Source organism: Gigantopelta aegis, chromosome 13 (assembly GCF_016097555.1).
Source record: "Gigantopelta aegis isolate Gae_Host chromosome 13, Gae_host_genome, whole genome shotgun sequence".
Taxonomy (NCBI): domain Eukaryota; kingdom Metazoa; phylum Mollusca; class Gastropoda; order Neomphalida; family Peltospiridae; genus Gigantopelta; species Gigantopelta aegis.
Window position 1 is genome coordinate 13,922,132 of NC_054711.1, and position 12,835 is coordinate 13,934,966.

Sequence of the window (12,835 nt, forward strand, 5' to 3'; positions counted from 1 at the left end):
GATTTTCTGTTGTTTACTACGGTCTGCAAAATGTAACCTGTGTATTCTTTGCAAATTCTTATTATGAACTCGAAACAAAGATATTTGAGTATCTGCTCTTATTGTTATATTATTATTTATTTTTTTATTATGATTATTATTATGATTATTATTATGATTATTATTATTATTATTATTATTATGATAGGTCATTGCATCTACTGATACATCTGATAAAGGTATATGTGTTACCAAAACATGTTTTCCTTAATTTGACAGAATTGTTAATTGTTGACAGTTCCCCATAAAGAATGTCACTTATCTATATGAAAAAGATGATAAATGAAAAAACCCACATATAATGCAGTTATTATGTTATTCATATCTGTAAATAATTTTAAAAACATATGGAATACAATAACCAAATCAAAATGTATCTAATGGCTGGTATGCTCAATTAGTTTATAAATATTAGTTTCAAGGAACCATTCCTAATAATGGTGAAATTTGGAGTAGATGGAAAGAGGGTGAGTGGTATGAATGAATATAGTTTGATATTTAAATGCAATAGTGCATATGAAATGTCATACTGTACTCTATATAATATAAACTATTATATTTCAACTATCTAGGTCTCCCGCTGAAGAACCAACTTTGGGTTGATGGGAAGAATGATGTGCTCGTTGTTCAAGCTCCAGGAAGTAATATTTTGGTATATTCGAATCGTACATTAAGTTTTGTTATGTTTTGTTCAGTATCATGTGTAATTTTGGATTATTACACCAGACAAATATTACTTTTACAACAACAACATTTGTATATTTTAACAAAATAATATTAGACATTTGAATGTATATTTTAATATGTTTACCTTTTTACATAGAAGTAAAAAATAAATGCAATTTACCCTGGTCTAATTGTGTTTTTTCAGCTGTGTGCATCTGCCACCAGAACCGCTTATGCCCGCTCATACAAATAATTACAGCAGTCCAAAATGTATCTTTTTAATGTAGTTAATTTGGGGACCATACATATAATTGGTTCGATGGAAAGCTATATACTTTAAATAAATAAATAAATAAATAAAATTGCTTTCTTATATAAGGTGCCTCGTCTTTAGGAGGACTGCCACTACCAGGAGATCCTGTGAGCGGTGTAGGAAGGATGTATTGTTCAGTAAAGGATCTCGAGAGTGGCTGTCCTCATGTAGACCAGGCACCAGATTCAAGGAATCAATCAATATTTTGCGACATGCCCATTTGACTTTGCATTTTGCTGAAACATGATTTTATGTCATCATTCTTGCGTAGCCTGGAAGCATTTGTAACAAACAGTTTAGTGTTTGTTTTGTTTAACGACACCACTTAATCACATTGATGCATTAATCAAAGTCTAATGAATGTCTACGTTTTTCCAATAGTAGCAAGGGATCTTTTATATGCACCATCCCATACACAGGATAGCACATACCACGGCCTTTGATATACCAGTCGTGGTGCTCTGTCTGGAAAGAGAAATAGCTCAATGGTCCCACCGACGGAGAATGATCCCAGACCAAAGGTGTATTAGGTTAGTGTTTTACCACAAGTAGGGTCATTATATAATATGAAATTGGTAGACAGCTGTCCACGCATAATCTGAATGACAAAGCAATTATATAGATATTCGGGGAACATGAGACATGTTTACCATGTATTTCCATTATCTATCCTCAAAATTAGTTGTAATCGATGTAAGCGTGTGTAGTGATTCGTTTGCAACCATATAATGCTGTTTGCTAGCAATGATATTGAATAAATGTTATGCAGATTTGGGCATTCCGAATATGAAATCATATTAGCATTACTGCCAAACAGCTGAACACGGTTGCAAACGAATCACTACATATTTTTACAGGGATTACAACTAATAATGTGGGTAGAATGAAGGCAATATACGGAATCTAAACAGCAACCTCGTTTTCTGTAATCAAAGCCATATCTCTGCTCAATGGAAATTAAAAAAGTTATTTTGCCAAAGTTGTGATTGCCTTTATGACTCACTATCACACTCGTCTTTAGGAGGACTGCCACTCCCACGAGATCCTTTGAGCAGTGTAGGAAGGATGTATTGTGTAGTAAAGGATCTCCCCGAGAGTGGCTGTCCTCGTGTAGACCAGGCACCAGATAGAGATTCATGGAATCAATCAATACTTTGTTAAATGCCTATTCGACTTTGCATTTTGCAGAAATACGGTTTTATGACATCATTATTGCTCTGCCTGCAGGCATTTGTACCAGACAGTTTTAAGTTTGCATGGTAAATGTTGTAACCTGAGACATTTGTACCATGTATTTCCATCATTCTTCCCTCAAAATTAGTTGTAACCCATTTAAACATGCGTAGCGATTTGTTTGCAACCATATAATGCTGTTTGATAGCAATGATATTGAATAAATGTTATGCAGATTTGGGCATTCCGAATATGAAATCATATTAGCATTACTGCCAAACAGCTGAACACGGTTGCAAACGAATCACTACATATTTTTACAGGGATTACAACTAATAATGTGGGTAGAATGAAGGCAATATACGGAATCTAAACAGCAACCTCGTTTTCTGTAATCAAAGCCATATCTCTGCTCAATGGAAATTAAAAAAGTTATTTTGCCAAAGTTGTGATTGCCTTTATGACTCACTATCACACTCGTCTTTAGGAGGACTGCCACTCCCACGAGATCCTTTGAGCAGTGTAGGAAGGATGTATTGTGTAGTAAAGGATCTCCCCGAGAGTGGCTGTCCTCGTGTAGACCAGGCACCAGATAGAGATTCATGGAATCAATCAATACTTTGTTAAATGCCTATTCGACTTTGCATTTTGCAGAAATACGGTTTTATGACATCATTATTGCTCTGCCTGCAGGCATTTGTACCAGACAGTTTTAAGTTTGCATGGTAAATGTTGTAACCTGAGACATTTGTACCATGTATTTCCATCATTCTTCCCTCAAAATTAGTTGTAACCCATTTAAACATGCGTAGCGATTTGTTTGCAACCATATAATGCTGTTTGATAGCAATGATAATATGAGTATATTTTATGTAGATTCGGGCATTCCAAATCTAAAATCATATTAGCATTGCTGCCAAACAGCTGAACACGGTTGCAAACGAATGTTTACATGTTTACAGTGATTACAACTAATACTATGGAAAGAATGAAGGAAATACACGGTCAAAAGCTTTACATGTGTTGTTTTGTTTCAGTGAATATGACAAAAAGAAAGGTCTACCATTGTGTATAATGAACAACATCATATCTGCAGTTTCCCATGACAAGCGAGTTGATATATTTAACAACGTCAGTAGGCTCCAATCAGTGCTGCCAAGTGTTCAGTTACCAGTGGTAAGTAAGGAACAAATGGTCCCTGGTTTATTCCACTTGCGAATATTTGGTATCCTGAGGTACATTATTCAGGGTAACCGGTTATGGTCTTAAATTGTTACTAACTAGTTTCTGGTTTATACCACTTGTGAATATTTGTTGTCCTGATATACATTATTCAGGGTAACCGGTTATGGTCTTAATTTGCTATTAACTAGTTTCTGCTTTAGGTTGAGAATAACTGCTTACATTTAATGACAGTTGTCTACTGCTTCAGTTTATTTGCAATAACTGGTCACTGTCTTAACATATTTAGAAATATTCAATTACTTTTATTAATAACTGTCTATTGGTTCAAGTTATTGTCAATTACTTTGCAATAACTAGCAATACATAACTACTTTAAATTGATACCTTGTCAGTCTCCAAGTCAACGGCAACAACCTGTTACTGTTTTGATATATTTAGGTATATATGACTACTTTAAATTAATTACTAGATACTTCTTCAAATTATTGGGAATAATTGGTTATTGTTATGACATATTTAGAAATATATCATTAATTAATAAATTCAATTAATCATTGGTTACTACCTGTAGTTACTAGCAAGAACTGGTCAAATATTTTGAGACAGTCAGAAGTATAGAACTTCTTTAAATCAATAACTAGTTATTCCACGCACAGCCAGTTCTAATAGATAACACTTTTAATATTTCACTGCCTATCATTCTACTGTTTTATACCTTCCTGTACTTTATGTTTTACAGCGACTTCAAACGGTTCTGTGATCTTCCGTTCGCTAAACTCGAATCCACAGGTCAGTTAAAGAAGAAGTCAGTAGTGACTGTAGTGGATGGATGTTTAACAGAAGTATATCGTGTTCAAAAACAGCTAACTGAATGTTGTACATAATTATGCATATGTCATGACAATAGTAGGAAAAATGACATTCAGCTGTACTACATTATGTTTTACAAAAAAACTGAGTGTCCTGAATATGAAACGAACTGGTAACAGTGAAAACAATGGGATCAACTACTAACTTGTCACCAGTGTTTGAGGGTATCCTACAAAAGTAATTGATTTTTGTTTTAAATTGAATGATCTCACAGGCTTGATTTTACTTCACGGTTTGTTTCCCACCTCCATGGAAACGAACTATGGTCCGATATTAATGTAATAAACCATTTGTGCTAAAATATATTTGATGACACTGGACCTAACCTTACCGGTGGATCCTTTACACTTACAATATTAATTAATATATATATATTAATATATACAGTGAAACTCCCAAGTAAAATGTCCGGTTAAAAGGGGTATCCGGTTTAGAGAGGTTCTCTTTTGTACTGATATTTAAAAAGGGACCGTGAAAAACGTCCAGTTTTCAGAGAATTCCGGTTTACAGAGTGTCCGGTTTTGAGTCATTCCACTGAGTGTGTGTGTGTGTGTGTGTGTGTGTGTGTGTGTGTGCGTGCGCGCGCGCGCGCGTGCGTTCGTGCGTGTGCGTGTGTGTGCGTTTCTTTATTGACACATTTATGATATAATATGTATACATAAAATGTGCCGTATCTTTAACATTAATATATATATATATATTGTTATGGTATGGGTGTGGGTGTGAATATCTAATTACTAATAATAATATTCACTTGGGCAAAGATCAATTTTTACACAGAAAAACAAAAACACGAACAGTTCTTTTCAATTAATAATATTTCAGACAGTATAATTTAGCCCATTTATCTTACAATAGTTCAACACAAACAATGCTCGATACTTAATTGTCCACGAATGTCCATGGCACAAAAGTTCACAGTCCTTCTCCAAGGAAAACACAACACGCCATATTTTCCGAGCCCATGGCCCGTCCCGTCCTCGCACTACTTCCTTCCACTTCTTTCTCGGGCTTTTATCTCCTCCCTCTCTACTGACGCACCGCAGCTCTGTTGCGCTGTCATTATGCTACAAAGGGAACTAGTCTACATGTTAGCTACCAATAAAACCATTAGGGCATATATATATACAAACACACACATTACCACTATATAATAATAATAATAATAATAATAATAATAATAATATATATATATATATATATATATATATATATATATATATATATATATATATATATATATCGTCGTGTGAGAGCCAGAAGGACGTAAGTGCATAAAACTTCATTTTTAAAAAGCCGAGATAATGAAGGAAAACTGTTTTTCTTGATCAGTAGTTAAGATGTCGAATTTCTTTTAATGACAATGAAAGCTGAACATATTTACGATTTCTTTGTACATTTGCGGTATTTATAGCATATTAGGTGTTTTAGTTATTTGCTTAAATAGTTATAGTTACGACAATTATTGACTCATGATTGGATTAAATGCGTCAATTACGACCGACAGTATATCAAGTATATTTGAATATTTATTCTGAAAGAACAATCACTTGTAAAACATTTCAGTTTGCAAATCACATATTTATTTTTAAAAAGAGAAAGCTTGTAAATAGAACATATTTGGAAGCAAACATTCAAAAAGGAATACAAGTAGAAGTACGTATTAATAAAATCACCGCTTAAACAAAATATTACGTGAAAAAAATGTTATTTTACTTTTGTTAATAATAATACGATAAATAAAATCAAACTACTCTGTCTCGTGAAATCTTTGTTTTCTTTGACCCACCCCTGATTTTGTCTAAGTCTTGTGCAATATTTTTGCAGAATTGAACTTTTTGACAAAATTAATTACTCTTATCATTACTGTATGATTTTCTTAATCCTAACCCTAAACGTAAACCATTTTCTTTCTAAGGGAGGACCAACCATACCCCTGTTGACTGTGGTTTCATTCAATTCCATAGAGCCATACCCAAGAATTTCTATCTGGCAGAAACACTGTGATGGTGGTGCATCAGAATCAGACAACTTGTCCATACAAAACGACTTTTTCTAGGCAAGTGTTCGTTCCTGGTGAGTCATCAGAAAAGCTGATGTCATTTTGTGTGCAGTGTGTTTTCCGTGTTCTTTGAGCCATGGGAGTCCTTTTGCAGATAGTTCCTGGTTTTACTACCCCAGGGTGTACTTCACTAGTTTCAAGAATACCTGGATTATCAGTTAGTGCAACAGACAAACCGGAATAGTTAAGCAAACTGAAGCTGGTATCCTTAATGAAGAAACTATGTTTAGCAGCCAATTGGCTTGGGATACAACGGGTTCAAGTGAAGCTCATTCAAAGGATATAGGGTTTATATTTCCAATGAGGGTGTGTACTGAATATAAAATCCAGAAGTAGTTAACACTATACCATGTCCACCTGTTGAGTATGCAGGATCCTCTTCATGCTATATTGAGTGAACAGTAACCCCTACAGCTTCTGCTGTGCGTTGGGTGTACTCTCCGGGTTCTGTTGTGTGTTCAGTGCACATTCCTGGTTTTGTTGTGTATTTGTTTATCTCTCCGGGTTCTGTTGTGTGTCCAGTGAGCTCTCCGGGTTATATTGCGTGTTCGGTGATCTCTCCAGGTTCCGTTGTGTGTCCAGTGATCTCTCCAAGTTCTATTGTGTGTTCAGTGATCTCTCCAGGTTCTGTTGTGTGTCCAGTGATCTCTCCAGGTTCTGTTGTGTGTTCAGTGATCTCTCCAGGTTCTGTTGTGTGTCCAGTAATCTTTCCTGGTTATGTTGTGTGTCGGGTGTACTCTCCGGGTTCTGTTGTGAGTTCAGTGCACACTCCTGGTTTTGTTGTATATTTGGTGATCTCTCCGGGTTCTGTTATGTGTCCAGTGGTCTCTCCAGGTGATATTGTGTGTGCAGTGATCTATCCAAATACCGTTGTGTGTCAGGTGATCTCTCCAAGTTCTATTGTGTGTTCAGTGATCCCTCCAGGTTCTGTTGTGTGTCCAGTGGTCTCTCCAGGTTCTACGGTGTTCAGAGATCTCTCCAGGTTATGTATGATGTGTGTTCAGTGATATATCCAGACTATGTTATGTGCAGTGTTTTATTGAGTGTTAAGTGATCAATCCTCCGGTTTCTGTTGCATGTGCTAAATTATTTTCTGGGTCTGTTGTGAGTGATATGTCATGTTCAAGTTCTCTTGTGTGTGCTACGTCATGATCATGGTATGTTATATGTGTGTTCTGTCATGTTCTTCAGGTTCTGTTGTGTGTACTATGCCACGTTCAGGTTCTTTTGTGTGTGCCACGTCATATGCAGGTTTTCTTGTGAGTGCTATGTCATGTTCAGGTTGTGTCGCAAGTGACTGGATAAGGGCCGTGGTATGCGCTGTCCTGTCTGTGGGGAAGTGCATATAAAAGATACCATGCTGCATTAGGAAAAATGTAGTGGGTTTCCTCTGATGACTACGAGTCACAATTATCAAATGTTTAACATCTAATAGCCGATGATTAATTAATCAATGTGCTCTAGTGATGTCATTAAACAAAACAAACAAATAAACGTTCGCCAGTGCTATGTCTCGTTCATTTTCTATGGTGATTATTTTCTCATGTTTAGCTTTTTGCTGTCATGTTCAGGTCTTGTTGTCATTGATGTGCCAAGTTATGTTGTGTATGTTATATATCATGTTCAGGTCCTGTTATGTGAGCTATGTCATGTTCATGTCCTGTTGTGTGAGCTATGTCATGTTCAGGTCCTGTTATGTGAGCTATGCCATGTTCATGTCCTGTTGTGTGAGCTATGTCATGTTCAGGTCCTGTTGTGTGAGCTATGTCATGTTCATGTCCTGTTGTGTGAGCTATGTCATATTCAGGTCCTGTTGTGTGATATGTCATGTTCATGTTCTGTTGTGCGTGCTGTGTTGTGTCATGTTCGCGTTCAACATTCTGTTGCAAATATTCGTTAATTGTAAAGTTAATAAAACTTCATAGATCTTGCTGTCGTTTATGTTGAGGCCACATTCACTTTATTCGCCGTTACACTTTACGTCTGATTACACTATCTTCTGTTACTGGACTTTGTCCTGGATAACTTACAATTGCGTTTGTATGTGCAATATTGTTAATCCATAATGCCTACATTAGGGCAATCCTATAGATCTTCAAAGGCAGCTAACAGACGGAACTTGATCACCGTAACATACAATTAAATACATCCAAAATCAGTGTAATTATGCTTGCACTTTGGTCGTATATGCCACATGCAACATTATTATGAATTTAAATTGTTTCTACGGATACAAATTATGATGGAAAATTTGCTTCGATTAAAAAAACTTCAAAATAGATATTTGTTTTTCCAAGACAATTCACCAAAACATGTTTATTATTATAATTATGGTGCACATAAAATTGCAAAACATACCAACATTAATGTTACTGCAATTCCTATTTGTATATACAGACACGATTCTTGTCTGTTGCCAAATGGTTCGTTGCATGCAGTATCAATTTTTTCCCCATATTAGACCGGGCTCTCACAACGACAAAAGTTATATTATTTTTAGGATTGCATATGGATCGTATTTGGCACATACGACCTATGTCAGACATAGTTATATAACGAACTGTATTTAAAATGGGTGTATCTACAATATACGACCAGTCGTGTTCACATAATTGACAGCAAGGAAATCGGAGGAAAGTCATACGTGTCAGTTACGTCTATTTTCGTGCAAATTGGTATCTGTGATTCACTTACGACCATTTATATCCTTCAGTATAAGCGATGCTATTAGGGACACGGCTACGATTTTTTGTGACAATATGTAATCGGGGATGGCGATTCCAAATATGCAAAAAGACGTTTTAGGTCGTATCTGCCACTTACAACCTTTTAGCTCTCACGCGACGATATATATATATACTCTTCAAAAGAAGAAACGCAAAACCACATTGTCGTAACATTTGGAGAATTGATTTAATTATTGAATGGTGAGTCCGATAATTACCAAATGTTGCGGGATTGTTCACAATTCACTCTAGTCCATTGTGAGTAAGTGATAGGACACACCACCAAGGTCAAGGTCATCTGGAGTCAATACCGGGTGTGGCATCCGCGTGTGTTGACAACTGCCTGGCACCGCCTGCCCATTGAAGCAACCAGAGTACGGATGACCTCCCGGGGGATGGTGGCCCACTCGGCCTGCAAGGCTGCTGCCAGCTCGGGCAGGGTCTGGGGCTGTGGTTGTCGCTGTCGGAGGCGTCGGTCCAACTCGTCCCATAGATGCTCAATTGGGTTCAAATCCTGTGATATCGATGGCCAAGGAAGGACATTAATGTTGTTGTTCTGTAGGAAAGCCGTTGTGAGACGTGCTGTGTGAGGCCTGGCGTTGTCATGTTGGAACACTGCGTTGGCGTTGGCCATAACTGGAACGATGTGTGGCCGGAGGATTTGGTCAATGTAGCCCTGTGCATTCAGGTTGCCCTGCACGTGGACCAGGTCAGTTCTGCCAGTGTGTGAGATGGCTGCCCACACCATGACACTACCCCCGCCGAATCTGTCCACTTCCTGCACGCAGTTTGCCGCATAACGTTTCACCACGACGCCTATACACGCGACATCTTCCATCATGACGTCGGAGCAGAAATCGGGACTCGTCACTGAACCACACCTGTCTCCATCGCAGTTGAGGCCATTGTCGATGAATCTGGCACCACTGCAGTCGGAGTCGACGGTGTTGTGGTGTTAAGATGACACCTCGAACTGGACGTCTGGCACGAATTCCTACCTCACGTAGGCGGTTCCGTACGGTCTGGTCGGATATCCTGCGCAAACCTGGTATTGCTGCGGCTGTGGAGGTGGTGGCAGTAGTCAATCGTTCCCGAAGGTGGCGTACCCGGATGTAGCGGTCCTGCCCGGGGGTAGTGACCCGTGGTCGACCGGATCTAGGGAGGTCACGTGTTGATCCATGTTGCTGGTAACGGTCCCACAGTCTGGAGATGGTGCTTGGGGACACATGGAATGCCCTGGCAACGGCCGTTCTGGATTCGCCTGCGTCTAGTCGGCCGATGGCATTGTTTCTCTGCGGTTCACTGAGACGTGGCATGTCCTGAATTGTCAACTGTCGGCCAAATACAGAGGCCAGGCAAGCGAACACCCTGCACTTTTATACTGTCGGTGTTCATGTTGCACGTGCAGACAACGCACGTGCAGTGGTGACATGGTTTGCACGTGGCTGCGTTTTTGCGAATATTCACATTTTGGAACTTTATTGTACAGTAGCTGCGTTTTATCGAATGTAACCGTGGGACATGCAATGACCTTATATTCACAAAGCATGAACCGGTAGGAAACATAAAATCGGAGTTATAATCCATTGGTACCCTTTTGCGTTTCTTTTTTTGAAGAGTATATATATATATAACTTGTTAAAGCGGTATTATCTTTGTTTTAGAACTTTACAATTGGCCTACAATAAAATGTTTTTATTCTAATTTGTTTATTCTAATTTCATTAATTATAATGGTGGCCGCAATAGATTCTAGCCAGCATTACGCCACCTACTAAATAATAATAAAACTTATACATACACTAAACTACATTGAAAACGCCCAAGTCAGATTTGCAGTTGTATAAAGGATATGAAGAGAAATAATAAAATATTTAACTGATTGTATAACTGGATGTATTAAATAAAACAAAACTTGTATACAAAGACGAGGATCACTTCGTGTTTCATAACATTGTGAAAATGGGATGGTGCGTTATTAATAGAGTTCAGTATTCTTATATATTATTATATCATAGGGAGACCAGTTTAGGAGAGCATAATCATTCGGTTTTAAAGCATATCAATATTTTATACACAGACAGTTTTATCCAAATAGTTACCTTTTTATTACCATTTGTGCACTTCAAATGAGCATTAAACTGGTTGCTATATATCAAAGTTCATCACTGTAGCATGCATCAGCCGTAAATATTTTTAACTATATTACTTGTTTCTGTGTGTGAACCGTTTAGTGGTGTAGCGTACATCCAAAACTTTCAAAAAGAAAACTTTGCAGTGTTTTATCAAAACATGTATATTGTTCAACAAAACATTTCCTTATAATAATTTATTAAAAAAATACTTTAAATATTTTAAGACAATTAAAAATGGAGTCCTCGAGAACCAATGTTAACAGACATTTTTGGAAAACGAATATAACAATTCTGATGTCTTTCAATCGTGTTATAAGTTGAGCAAATGAATGGTTATAATGGTACAATTGTTTGGTTAAAAATATAAGCTGCATTCTGAGTTTTAATAAATACATAAAAAGACGTCCAGAATCTGGTAGAAAGATATTTATGTTAAAACATATAAGGACCATATTGCTTTGGCAAGTATCTGTAAAAATAGTTTTTCCAGCAGACGATGTGACAATCATGTGATTTCGATAATCACATAGCAGTATTGTTGAGAACAGAGAGAAATAGTTTTTAAAATTCAGTCTTTGAAAATTATAGAAAAAAAGAATTAAGAAATGTACCGTGTTTATGAGTCGGTTAAGTGCAATCTGGCGCTTTCTTTGCTCAGTTTAACTTTATTTTTACGAACATTTCTGTCAATGTGACCGACATTTGTTAACTTTACCATTGCAAATGTTGATGATTTCAGAAATCTTCCAATGTACGTACTGCTGGGAACAAACGATGCAAACACTGAAACAGGGCAATGGACGATACTACATATGAAAATCACAAAATATAAAAGTTAAACAGTTAAACATTTTATTATAAACAATCGTTTTTTGTCCGAATTTGAGGACATTGTTCAACACTGGGGTTGGGGGCGCATGCGCCCCCCCCCCCCCCCCCAACCCATCCCCCTTCTTATACGTTTATGACAATAGAATTGGATCAGACTCATCGATGTCAACTGGAAAACGGATCCTGTTTGTATCCGGTCTAGTTACTCGAGTCAAACATGAATCATGTACACTTACCACTGGCTTAAGGTGGCGATAATATTTCCATTTGCGTCGCAACAGATTCTAGCCAGCATTACGCCACCTACTAAATAATAATAAAACTTATACATACACTAAACTACATTGAAAACGCCCAAGTCAGATTTGCAGTTGTATAAAGGATATGAAGAGAAATAATAAAATATTTAACTGATTGTATAACTGGATGTATTAAATAAAACAAAACTTGTATACATGTAATGTATTTCTTGAGACAATCGGCTATACTCGTATTAGGCACACGTGACGTTTTACCACCGGGCTACGTCCCGCGTATACACCCCCCCTCCCACATACACACACACTCGAGGATGAAAATGTACTTAGTTTGCCATACTCTATATAAACTATAGAAATATGGCATGTACCACCCCCCACCCCCCCACCCCCCCACTAGAAGCTGTGATTCCGCATTCGAGATTGTGCCACCCCCACCCCACCCCACCACACACACACACACATCCAACACACACACACACACTCAAAATGTCATTTCCAAGGGTCTGGGCCCGTTTTACGAAGCGATATTAGCGCAAAGATCCAAAATCCGTTGCTGTTAAAGGAAATAGGTATCGG

The 12,835-nt window shown here is 37.5% G+C and overlaps 1 protein-coding gene across 5 annotated transcripts in view; it reads left to right on the forward strand.

The window, feature by feature from the left end:
* The first annotated feature begins 1,091 nt into the window (after positions 1-1,091).
* LOC121387491 (multiple epidermal growth factor-like domains protein 11) overlaps positions 1,092-12,835 on the forward strand; it is a 32,237-nt gene continuing 20,493 nt past the window's right edge. For all 5 annotated transcript variants that reach the window (XR_005959827.1, XR_005959828.1, XM_041518632.1 and 2 more), the window contains exons 1-3: positions 1,092-1,548; positions 3,229-3,367; positions 4,116-4,165. Coding sequence is in view for 3 of the 5 variants with exons in the window: in XM_041518632.1 (XP_041374566.1) it covers positions 3,294-3,367; positions 4,116-4,165 (124 nt within the window). In the remaining 2 variants the exon portion in view is untranslated. The remainder of the gene's footprint in view (positions 1,549-3,228; positions 3,368-4,115; positions 4,166-12,835) is intronic.